The 13002-nt window shown below is 43.7% G+C and overlaps 1 protein-coding gene across 1 annotated transcript in view; it reads left to right on the top strand.

The window, feature by feature from the left end:
- Positions 1–1057: 1057 nt before the first annotated feature.
- Positions 1058–13002, top strand: part of LOC147678428 (hydroperoxide isomerase ALOXE3-like) — a 120588-nt gene continuing 108643 nt past the window's right edge. Inside the window, exon 1 of the mRNA XM_086946024.1 lies at positions 1058–1341. Within this exon, the coding sequence (XP_086802150.1) occupies positions 1195–1341 (147 nt within the window). The 5' untranslated portion in view covers positions 1058–1194. The remainder of the gene's footprint in view (positions 1342–13002) is intronic.

Here is a 13002-nt window from a genome sequence, read left to right as displayed (position 1 = left end):
TAAAAAGGTTGCTCATATTTTAATAGTATATTTATTTAATGTGTGATGATTCCAAACCACAATTATAAGATTGTTATGAAATTCCACATAAACAAGATGATGTATACCGGGATGAAAAAAGCTCTAATTACCATGTGATTTTAAGTAGATTCCGTTACCTACTCTGTATTTTAGAAAATTATAAATTGTAATGAAATGTTTTTAATTGTATATCTTTTATGATGCTATTCCAACGAAATAAAGATTATTGAATTGAAAATTATGCAACAAACATCAAGTAAAAATATGATACACAGTCTTCTAAATTCAAAAACGTGAGTGTTGTTAACATGCAGAAGCAGTTCACATCAGTACATCAGATTATCACACTGTTTAGAGGCACTTATTAGAAGTTATCGTTTTCAAACATGAATTTGGAAGCATTCATGCCCTCGGCCTTGACACGATGCCATCAGTGAACCAAGAGGCAAGTCAGTTCTCGTGTGCAATCTACATGTCCTAGTTTACTAGACACGGAATCATGTTACACTCTATTAAAGAAAAGAAAGATTTTTGTACCGCACATATCCAGAATTACAAGGTGATTTCCTGAGGTTATCAAGAAAGAGGAGGCACGATGAAATAAAATAATTACCTAGGATCACACAATTTGGTCATGCTAGAGAGCTGGGACTGGTCAAATAATGCAGTTCGGCTACAGATTGCTCTGTCTTTCTCGCATTTACACCAAATGTTAATGTACTGAGTTTAATTCCTGGTGCATGAAGTTACAGCAGGGATGCAGGCAGAAGCCTCCTGAAGGCTCGGCTCGCTCTGGGCTCGAGGGTCCAAGGGGACCTCGAGTTGAGCCAGACATCTCTCCCTTTCAAATTGCTGCCTTGACCAACTCTAGTTTTGGCAGCGCCACGAGGGGCGCCAGTCTATGACATTCCGTTAGACATTCTTGGTTTTTTACCGGCTAACATCCTTGCATTCTGGGACTTGTAGTTTCCTTTTCCTGTTCACACGTCCCAGCATGCCGTTGGCTATAAATGCCGGCTGAAGTGGCAAAACGAGTCTTTTTGATGTGCGTTTTCAGTTCCACCCTCTCGTCAATGCACGCCCTGCCTTCGAGGCGCCCCGGTTCCTTCCCAAACTCCTCCTCCTTGTAGTTACTCTGTCCTTCGAGGAGCGCTCCGCCACACTCTCCTCACGATGGCGACGTACAAGGTGACGGTGACCACCGGCTCCTTCTTCCAGGCCGGGACCGTGGACCACATCTCCGTCACCCTGGTGGGGGAGCGGGGGGAGAGCCCCAAACACCCCCTCAACAACTACGGACGGGACTTCACCGCCGGCTCCGTAAGTAAGGGGGGGGGGGGAGGTTTGACTGGGAAAGTGCACCCCAACTTCCTATCCGACCGCCAACCCCAGCCGCACGCCCCTCTCTGAACTTATCCAATATCGACCGTAAACTTGCATTCTTCTCTGCTGCTCCTGCCCCACCCAGACCATGTCAGAAATGTTCGAATAAATTGCACACTTGTGGCTGCGAGCACCCCCTGCAGGTTAATGCCGCTCTGCTGTGGCAGCCCGCGGGTCTCGTGCAAAAATCACACTGTGCTAACGCTCATGAGCCGAGATTTGTGTGTACCTTTTGGGTCATGGGTTCAAACCTGGCAAGCTAGCTCAGTCGATTAGTGATGCGTCAGTCTGTGTACCAGTGCTTAATTTGTAAAATAGTAAATTCCGGTGCCTAGCGCGCTGCTCAAAATCCCCCTATTAAATCTTAGCACCTCTAATTCCAAGGCTGTGTCCTTAATCCACTTCAGGCCTCTTCAATCCACTGGCAGTCTCTCCCTGCCGCTTTATCTCACTCTTGCAGGCACCTACTCTCTTCCATGGGGACGGTTTTTCTTACTCCTTCTTTCCTGTTTGTGCGTTTTCCCTCTTTCCGTTTAGTGTTTTTCCTTCGGTTGCTTTCGGGAAAAGTCTGATTGTAAAACATAAATGCCAGTTCCCAAAAATGAGTGCTGTTGGCCCCTACCGGCTCAAATTAAGCACAGATTGTATTGCAACATTTATACAACTTATTCAATATTTATATAGTGCTTAACTATCAGTGCTTTAAATGGGCTGGTACTGTACGTTACTGAGTACCAGCACCTTTTTGTTTTGAGAGGAAGAGTACCGCAAGAGAAATGTAATACTTTTAATTGGAGAGTAGCGGCACTTTTCAAACAAGCCGGGACTCTGGTACGGAGTACCTGCACGTCTGTTTCCATTTCAAGCACTGCTTATTCCCACTATGTGGGGCTTTGAAGTAAACGTGCACATGGGTGTTATGTAACACCGTGCACGGTGTGTGGTTGCAAGCCTTTTACTTTGTTTTGATCCTGTGTGTGACATGTTTCAGTGTTGTGCGTGTTGACCACTGGGGTGTGGTTGTTGTGGGACGAGGCTTGAAGCAGTGTGGTGAATGAAGGGATGTACGACATTACATCGCATGCTTTTACATCGCATGCTTTTCCAACGCGGGTTTTACAACGCATGCCTTTACAACGCATAGTGCTTTGGGGCGTTGGATAGTGAATAGTTTAATTTACTATTCCAACTCCAGTCCCCGTGGATAGTAGGGAAGGTGTTGGATAGTACATTAAATCTATTCCCTATCCTAGAGCGCCCCCCAGCGCAATGCGTTGTAATGGTTTGCGTTGTAAAAGTTGCGTCGTAAAGGCACTGTTGTAAAAGTTGCGTTGTAAGTGATGTTTCCCGAATGAAGTGAGCGCGATAGGCCCATAGTTTAGGGTTTTCAGTAAGCTGGCAGCTTTGAAACCCCCCCCCCCCTATATGGCATGTCTTCTGCTCGCAGCGCATTGGGGTGGTGACTGTACTGGGATGTACATTCTGAGATATTTTTTCTGAAGTTTATGGTCTTGAACAGGCAGAGGTTGGAGGGAGAAGGGGTGGGGGTGATCTACTGGGGTAGAGTTTAGTAATATCATCCCATATCTAACTGTCCTTCTTAGAGGTCAAGAAGTGGTCCTCATATCCTGCTTGTTGGACATGCAGTGATGGACTACATTGAAGTCCTCCATTGGTCAGCGTCAAGTCACCGATCTAAGTTGCTTCATGTCTGTTTAGCTGGTTATAGGTGGTTTAATGCCTTGGACTGGTACAGTACTGGGTGATGGACATGACACGATTCATCGTAGGTGAATGTAAGTGTGTTAAGTATAAGGAGTTATTAATGTTTGATTTACTACAATTGTCTGCTCGACCTCTGAGTGTTATGGTATAAATGTGGACCAGGTGGGTTCTATATCTTATTGCTTTAATTGCATTTATTTAGTGCTTACTGTCCCTGATGAAACCCTGAAGCGCTTTCTCTCGGCAGCACACTGCTCCAGAACACAAGATTAGTGTATTTTTTACAGTATATTATTGGTTACTGGTGGAATTATAATTGCGCTCTTAAGAACCCAGTTCCATGCATTTGCTCCAGTTTCTATGTGGTAGATAAAATTAATATAGGTTAGGTGTGGGATATATGAATTCATGCAAATAGTTGTCTTTATTAGTAGATCGCAAAATCCAAAGGGGATGATGGACTGAGTGTTAAACAAAGCAAGCACTCACCCCCAGTCAACTGATCTGGGTTCAATCCATCACCGTTCTTTAGCTCACTCTGCCACCCCAGTTCAGACATGGCCATATGCGAATCAGTCTGACCATGTGCCTCATGGGAACAGTCCAGCCCAAACTGCCAAGCCATGTCTTCCCTGGACTGGAAACAAGCATCCTGGGACTGGTCTTTAAACAGAGGTGGTGGCTGGCTGTGAAAGGCAAAGAACTGTGATGTGGCAATGGAGATGTCATTGGTGCCAGTGGGGGAAATGTGTTATAATGGCGAACTGCTGGTACCAGTGGGAGGAATGGTGTTCCAGTGGCTTCTTAGGGCTATTACAGTTTCATTGATGGTGGGCATTTGTTTATTACATTTATAAAGCGCCTAACTCGCCCCAAATGGGGTATCTCCGCGCTAATGACAGAAATAACACACAACACAAGGGGAGAGGAAGGTTGGAAGAGCTGAGTCTTGAGTTTTTTCCTGCAAGTCAGGTAGTTGACTTCCAGACGAAAGTCTAATGGCAGTTGATTCCACGATTTAGGGGCCAGATAAGAGAAGGATTTGCCTCCTAATCTAGTCTGCTTAGTGCGAGGAATAGTGAGCACGCTTTTACCTTCAGATCCAAGTGAGCGCATACGGGAATATTTAACTCATTTTTCTGTCATATTACATAATAGGATCCTGTCTGTGCAGATTAAGTTTGGGCAGAGTGTCCACGCCGTCCTCCTCCATCTACCAAAGTTACCCAGTGTTCTTGGTGCTTCAATTATAATTCATAATATAAGGTTCAGGGTACAATTTCATGCCTATCTAATGTTAAAACTATACAGAGGTCACCCTTGTGATGTCCCTCACATTGCCATGCCCGCTACCCTCCTGTTTTGTTGACCTAGATGGCGTTGGGTAATTTTTAAGGCACACACACTGGTCAGTAAACACACATCCATATTGGGTAATATTTCTGTTAGTGCTACAGTGCCCTCCGTGAAGGGTTTGCTGTGCAACACTCTATATTAGTGCAGTTGCAGGCTGTCATCTTTCCTCCTCCGCTCTTACCTCTCGTTTCTACCCCCACCACTCGCTTTGCATTCTTTCTTCTCTCCTCATTGCTTACCAGTCCCCTAAACCCTGCTACCTTGCTGCAGTAAGTAGAAAGCTGAGCAGGGCTAGGAAGGCCGAAAAAGTGTGAGCTTGTTGGGTTGTTTAAATTATTTGCTTTGTCAATAGTAGTTGCATATAATAAATAAGCACCATATATGGCTTTCTTGTAAATTGCATTAAAAATGCTTTAGGTCTAACATGATGATACTCTAAAACAACTACAACAAGTCTCTTTAGTTCCATCAAGGGCAGGGATAGGTGGTACTTGTAAAACAGTAGATGTTTCAGCTCCAAGGCTAATATGCTGCATAGATAAATACATATAAGATCCCAAAGTCGAGACCGATTGCATAGGAAATGCTTGTTTTTTTTTTTAACCACCACTACCTTATTGCCACTCCTATCAGTATAGTCCATATGCTTTCCCTGTACCTGCTCAATCACATGGAAAGCATGAGGACTATACTGATGGGAGTGGCAATACGGTAGAGGTGGTTAAAAAAACAAGCATTTGCATTGACACTGGGATGGTAAACCAAAGTGACTGTGTTCAATTCCATTGCGACACAAGATCTGCTCCATCATCTCACTCCGAAAGCAAACCTCATTGTCTGTAATGACCATCTTTGGTAGCCCTTCTCTCTGAAGAATGTAATCTAGAAACCTAACCACATTCTCTGCATTAGTATTATTATTAAATGCTACTTCAGGCCACTTTGAAAAATAATTAATAGTTACTAAGGCATCCCCAGATTCTTCCCCTTTGCCCTCAATAGGCTCCATGATGCCTACTCAACATCTCCCAAGCCCTTTCTGGACAAGATACAGCACGCAATTGGGGTTTTAACTGCACCTGTGACTTAATCTGCATCCATGTATAAATAACAATCCCTGACAATTCTCTCGCTTTCAGCTTCAATGCCAGGCCACCAATGATTCTCTTGAATCCTCTTTTCACTTTTGACAATACCCAAATGTCCATCATGGCACAACTTTGACAGACTCCCTAATTTCCTTAAGGGGGGGACACCTTTCACATCCCTCATAACATTTAATTTAATGTATTTAATTATTAGTTCTTGTATAGCGCAGGTTCACCATCAGGTCTCTTCGCGCTTCTAGAGGAAAGAATTAGACCAGACAATGCATTTGAGCCGGAATGGACAGGCTTAATTTGCGATCAGTGCCTCCTGAAACAAGATAGTTTTAAGTTTTTTCCTAAAAGGAAGGAGACCCGGTTCTTTACGCAAATCTCCGGGAAGGTTGTTCCAAAGCTGTGGGATCAAAGTGGAAAAGGCTATCCCACCCTTGCAGGCCGAATAAAACCGTGGGATAACCAGCTGGCAAGCATTCTCTTTCATGACTGAGTTCACTCCAATCTCCCAAAAAGCCATTCAACCATCATCCAATCCTTTATTTTCTGGCCAGCCTTCAATGAAAATCTCTTCACCTTCTCCAAGGTGGCATTATGCTCCCTTGTCTTGCACCACTCTTCAGAAATGTCCATCCTTTCATCACCCATCCAATCCACGCACGTTTCTTCTTTATCATCTGTGACCCCCCTCTCTTCCAGCGGTAATCGTAACCTACTGGCAGGCAGCTGCCAGCGGTAATCGTAACCTACTGGCAGTCAGCTGCCTTGTTTCTAACACCTGGAAGATACTTCAAAGTGTATCTGTAATCCAATAAACGTACAGACATCCTCGGAGTTCTAGGTGGCGCACCAGAGGGCCACACCTTAAGTAAAGGCTAATCGTCACACTTTACCTCCACTTCATACCCTCACACAATTCCTGAAACGCTTCAAACTCCATACAATGGCCAGTGCCTCTTTCTATAACTGAATAGCAAAACATTTATATATGTTTCCCAGGGACCCTTCCAAGGGATGTATGTACATCGCAAACTAAAACAACGCATGCCTTTGCATCGCAGTTTTTAGTTTGCATGAACCGTCCCAACGCAAGTTTGTACAACACAAACAATTACTTCGCATTTCCTTTGAAATGCATACAAAATCCCTTTACAATGCACCCAAATCCCGTGCATGCTTTTACATCACAATTTGTTTTTCCAAATAACCCCCCCACACTAATACACTATCGTACATAACACACTCCACAACAGTGCCCTACAGTACAAAACAATACACTACCCTAAAGCCTAAAACAGTACCCTAACCACAAACCCCTGACACGGCTCTAAGCCCTAATCTGTTAAACAGTACCCTACACTATGACCCTTGACACTGCCCTAAACCGGTACCCTACACTACAACCCCCTGACACTACCCTAAACCCTAAAACACTACCCTACACTATGACCCTTGACACTGCCCTAAACCGGTACCCTACACTACAACCCCTTGACACTACCCTAAGCCCTAAACCACTACCCTACACTATGACCCTTGACACTGCCCTAAGCTCAAATTCCTAAAACACTACCCTACGAGCCCCTGACACTACCCTCTACCCTAAGCCCTAAAGCCTAAAACACTGTCCCTTACCTCTCTCTCTCCTGGTGGATCCTCTCTCCTGGTTCCGGTTCCAACGTAGTCTCTTCCTAGTCTGTCCCGGCACACTTCCTTCCAGCGGCCGTCCATTACATAACATGCGTTTTAAAAGCGCACGCGATATAACGTGACGCATCGTATTGTTTACTGGTGGTAACGTCGCATGTTTAACGCATGCGACATAACCGCATGCAATGTAAGAGCTGCGATGTGATGGCTGTTCGCCCTTCCAAGATAGTACAGCTCTTATCCCTTTGTAATTTGCATCAGTAGTCATAACGCTAAAACCTTGCAGACTCCCAGCCATATAATCTGTCTTTAACTTTTAGGAAATCAATCTGTTAAGTGTCTGTCTAGGCAAGTGTGACCCAGTTTTTAGAAGCTTGTGTAACGTTTAGGTTTTATCTGAAAAGATCTTCAAAAATTTAGCATAAACTTTCACTAGCCCAAGGAATGATCGTAGTTCATCTTAGTTGGCTCTGGAACTTCCTTAAGTGGGCTTTGTTTTGACTTAATTCCTTTTGATGGGACCTCTCCAAGGTAGTCTTAACACTTTCACTGCAAACTTACATTTATTAAGCTCCAACGTAAGCATATTTTCCTTCAGAACTTCCAAAACATCATGCAACCTGCAGTCCTACTGGTCCATGTATTCTCCCATAACCAAAATGTAATTCTGGAAGAATATCCTCCTTCTTCCCTTTAAACAATTTGTGCATTAACTTTTGGAAAACAGCAGCTGCAAGTCTAATCGGGCTGCAAGCAAATTGACAGCAAACTTGGAGATCTGGTGTGGGAGCGGGGTGTCATAAATATTGTTTACTTTCCTCACAAAGTTTCACCTGGTGGGAAGCAGAAGACAGATCAATCGAGGAAAACCATTCTATGCCTTTAGTCACGGTCAAGCTCGTTAATTTTGGGTAACGGAAATCCCTTAATTAGAATGTTTCTGTTAAGGTACTGGAGGTCCACACACAAGCGGATCTTCCCATTGGCACGTCTGGCCACCACCAATAGGGAGATCCACTCAGAAGCCTTCATTGTTTCCAGGACCCCTGCAAGGAGCAATTTTTAAATCTCATTGCTCACTTCTTCCTCTGAAAATCCATGGAATGCCTCTGACCTTTTGTACCTTGGGAATAGTTTTCTTCTTTGGCACAATTCTATGTAAAAAAAACTTTTAGTGTGCCTATCTTCCCCGTAAACACAATTGGTATTGCTCTTGGTAAGCTAACTCTCCATGCTTCTCATTCTCAAACACTAAAACTTGTTCATAACTATTAGGCTCCAAGATAATGTTGAGGGACCTCTGATCAAACCATCCTAGAATGGAAGATCCCTCTTCAGCCACGTAAAGTTTACACATTGTTATTTGAGTTCAAACTGAGAAAAGCAATTTCCTAAACCCAATCCTAGGAATGGGGTCCTCCATAAAGCTCTCAGGGGTTACATCTGGTACGGATAGGGAGTTCCCTAAAACTTCTACAAATTTCTCTTTCCACACCTTTTTGTCCATGATTGTGTATGGCGACCCAGTCGGCCACAATCGAAATCTTAATGTCACACACCAGTTTTGATATCGTGTTTACAACGGAGATTGACATTGCTGCCATTAACATGTTCATTGATACCCAGCACACAAAGATTTTGTCCCTGTGGTTTGACTCTGATTGAGACTATTCTGAGCCAGATTCAGATTCCTTCCCGTACTCTAGCTACAGTTTTACCTGCTTTTTCCTTCCTGCACACCTTCGAGAAATGTTCTTTGGTGCCACACTCCGCACACAATTGGTCTCTTGCAGGACTATTTTTAATTATATGTAAGTGATCTTTACTCCGACATCGGTAGCTTTATCTCGCCTTACTCTTACCGACACTCTTGGTGTCCTCCTGTACTTTGGATTTCTCTATTGACTTTGTAATTTACTTTGCACTCTTCATCCTTGGACTCTTCCTTTGAAGTTGTCCCAACTGCTTTTGCACATTTTTGAAATTTCAGCCTTCTTACCCACTGCAATCACATCTGTTAAAGATGCCTCCACATATATCCACAACCTCTCCTGAATGTGCTTGTTATTGACATATATGTTGATCTGGTCACTAATTAGCTCATCATGCAATCTCCCAAACCTACACAAGTTCAAGACTTTTTTACGGGTGAGACCTAGTTTTCCACAGGCTCTATTTGGTCTGTTTGCTCCTGAAAAAAATTACGCCTGGAAGTAGTCATATTTATCCATAACCTCTAGTACTTGTTGGTAAACCTTAGAATCACTAGAATGGTGAGGTTTTTCTTCCATGGCATTGTGCACTATGAGCCCTTGGGGACCTAATAAGGCTAAGCGTATTTTTTTTTTTTTTATTGCTGCAACTCTTTATCCTCAATGGTGTCAATATAATTAAGAAAATACTCTTTCCGCTCATGCCACTTAATGACTGGATCACCAAAGAATGTTAAAAATAGCTGTTGTAGTGCCGACTCAAATGTATGAGAAGCACGGATGACTCTGCAAGCTACTTCCTTCTACCACATCACCAGTAGACTTGTGTAGGGACTGGGTTCACCAGATCCCCGGGGGGTAGCATGGACCGAGGCGGTAGGCACCCGAAGCTTAGGTGTTAAGTGACTGCAACACACGCATCCACTGAGACAATAAGTGCACGCAGCGACAGACCACACCAGTAGGTTTGATTCAAATAAATACGTTTTATCTAAAATCAAGATCAGGGCAATCAAAAATCACAGTAGTAATGACTTATTACCTTCCCTTAGAAGCACAGGTGTTACATTATTTGGCCATAAATACTTTAAATACATAAATATTAAATATTGAATAACTGTTGGCCTGGCAACAGCCTTGCTCCTAGTCAGCACCTGCAAGGAATTCTTTATAAAGACATTTAAATAACATTTCATGAAGTAGGAGTAATCAGATCCCTACAAATCAGGCCAACTCTTATTAAGCAAGAGGAAACATTTCACAAAGTAATTCTGAACATTGCATCAGGGGTGAAGAACCTTCCATTTAGTAGAAGTAAACCGTTGCATTAGCTAAAATCAATCTGGAATAACCATTTCATCAAGCCAGAAATCGGCTCCCTATGTAGGGCAACATTTAACTATTCAGGAGAAAACCATTGCGTTGAAGGTAAACCATCTCATTAGCAGAAGTGAACCCTGGCACTAGCCAGCACTAAACATGTATAGGGCTAAGATGAGCCTTTAACTCTACCCCAGGCAGGGGTTAACTCGACTGGCCTTGGGTCTAGGGATCTTCCAGAGTCTGGGCCAATTCTTAATGTGGTATGGGGCCAACGGGGCCCAGTCAAGTCCTCCCGAGGGGAGGGGCGGTTTCGGGGCCTCCTTTTCACTCCTGGGAGGCCCTGCTCTGCTCGTGTTGTCCGCCCTCCCCCGGGACGTTACCTTCGGGCTTCAGGCCTCCTCTGGCCCCTTGCGGTGGAATCAGAAAGCAAGGGAGGTCTCCTGCTCTCAGGGGCTCACTCAGCCCCGTGCAGTCGGCAGGGGCTCCCGACTCGCTCCGAGCCCCCGCGCCAGTGTCTCGCCCGATCCCGGGCCTTTCCTCAGCCTGGCAGCACTCGGGGACAAATAGGAAGCAATGGCACTCCCGCAGCTGCCAATGGCAGCGCGGCCTGCGGGGGGCGACATCAGGACCCAATCGGAGCGCTTTGGGGCGGAGTTGATGTCGACGCCCCTGTCACGTGAGGTGAGAGGATTCCTTCAGGCCTAGTGCGGCCGGCACGCTCTGGCAGCCCTTTCCTGGCATCGAGGGGCGCCGCAACTATGCACCCCGCTGGGGACTCCTCCAGGCGCCAGCTCTGCATGAAGGCTGCCCACACCAGTGCCTGGACCAGCCTCCACTCCCTGGCTCCCCCGGGCTGCTGGGACAGAAGTAGGCCTAGTCCTCACTGCAGCCTAGCTAGCACAGCTGCATGCGAGGCATCTCCTTCTATCCACTACTGAAGGTCTTAGAAGCAGAGTTCAGAACCGAAATGTTTCTTTCACAGAGGGAAAAACCTACACTTCCTGGTCTGTAATTAGGTCGAGCCCAGAGTCAGCGAGCATGCGCTGCTCTGCGAGGCATGCTGTATTCACTCTGTGAGGTTTGAACATGCCCACTGCTTTTTCATTGGTTGCTTGGTCTGCCATGACCAATTGCATTACTTTTGTTGATGAATAGTGAACTTTTGTCCCGCCTTGTGGCTGTTATGTTACTGCCCTGGCTACTGACCCCTGCTACATGAATACTTTCACTAGTGGCAATATGTTTAGTTTCAGTGCACTTTTATTTTTTTCGCCCTCTCTTTGCAGCTAGTGTCAGTAGCTGCGTTTCATGTACAGCACAGTCATTCTCTCCTCCTAATTTCTAACCTCTACAGCTACTCTGCTTATGTGCTGGGAGACTGCATCAAGCATGGCAGAGAGCTGGTTTGTAACACTATTTGGAAAATATGCCTGAGTTTTGTTTTGCTTATTACAGGGAGGATGTCAATTGCAAACACAATGAATATGCTCCCAAAGAAAATCAATTGGCTGGAGACTTCGGTTTATGTGAAACTTTCTTCTTTCTTTATTTTGATAGATATTTTCATTTAATTAAAAAAACATGATACTTGATCAAACCTGACTCTGCCTGTTTCGTCTCCACGAGACTTCTTCAAGGCTATAAAAATATAAAACAATAAAATCAACATTATATATTTATACAAAAAGGTGGATTGATGAGACATTAAAGTGTTACATCGGTTCCAGCAACTTCATAACATGGACTGTACAGGGAGATTATCCTATATGCAAATGTTCACAGCTGGTTTATTATAAGCTAACAGATTAGGACATATTGGGAGACCTGGATATGCAGTTTTATACCCTAGCAATTATCTAGTGAATTCCACAGAATCCAATCATTAGGAAAACAGGGATTTTTCTAATTAGATTTTCATAATCAAATTAGTCAACATAGAACGCAGGGAAATAACAAAAATTGGAAGAATTACAGATATGACTGTTTGAAAAGGGAAAATTCGAGCATACAAGATTCATGACAATGTGTACATATAACATGATCATTTTTATTTATTAAACATAAAGTGTACCATTTTAAGCTCAAAATCATTCGATTTACTTAAACAAAAGACTGATAAAAAAGGGTATCATTTAAACCAGAAATAAAAAATAAAGGCAAAAAAGGCCTTGGTACCTTTTTGCATAGTCTTTTATTTGTAATTTCAGTTAAGTCCTTCTTCCATAAGTACCCAGAATTCGCTTTGCTTATTCCTATCAGTTTAAGTCTAAAACAAAATAGAGCGCCATATTGTCATTCCGCTTTGTTACTGACATTGTTCTAATGCACTTCCAATGCACTTCTGAAAAGTGACATAATATATGCACATATATTAAGTACAAACCACGTACCATGCTCGCCAAATAAACGAAAGGAGAGGGTCTCCCCAAAAGATGTAATTCTGCCTCAACCTATTATAAAGTAAAGCGATGATCAAGGGTTTGTGCCTAATTTTAGTTTTGCTGCATTTCATATATATATATATATATATATATATATTTTTTATTTTTATTTTTTTTATTCCTCATTTGCCGTCTTGCCGCCCATAACTTTGTACTAATCCACCACTGGGCTGTTATTGTCTCTTATGCTGGTTTAGAGTAATGGGGCGCAGACAACACATATTTTTGGGTCTGGTCTTCTTTCAACTATCCTTCTTGCCCACCTGACCCAAGATGTGTATCCTCCACCAT

This window comes from Lissotriton vulgaris, chromosome 12, assembly GCF_964263255.1.
Source record: "Lissotriton vulgaris chromosome 12, aLisVul1.2, whole genome shotgun sequence".
Classification (NCBI taxonomy): Eukaryota; Metazoa; Chordata; class Amphibia; order Caudata; family Salamandridae; genus Lissotriton; species Lissotriton vulgaris.
The sequence above is the reverse complement of the archived record's forward strand: the minus strand, read 5'-3'. Positions and strand labels throughout refer to the sequence as shown.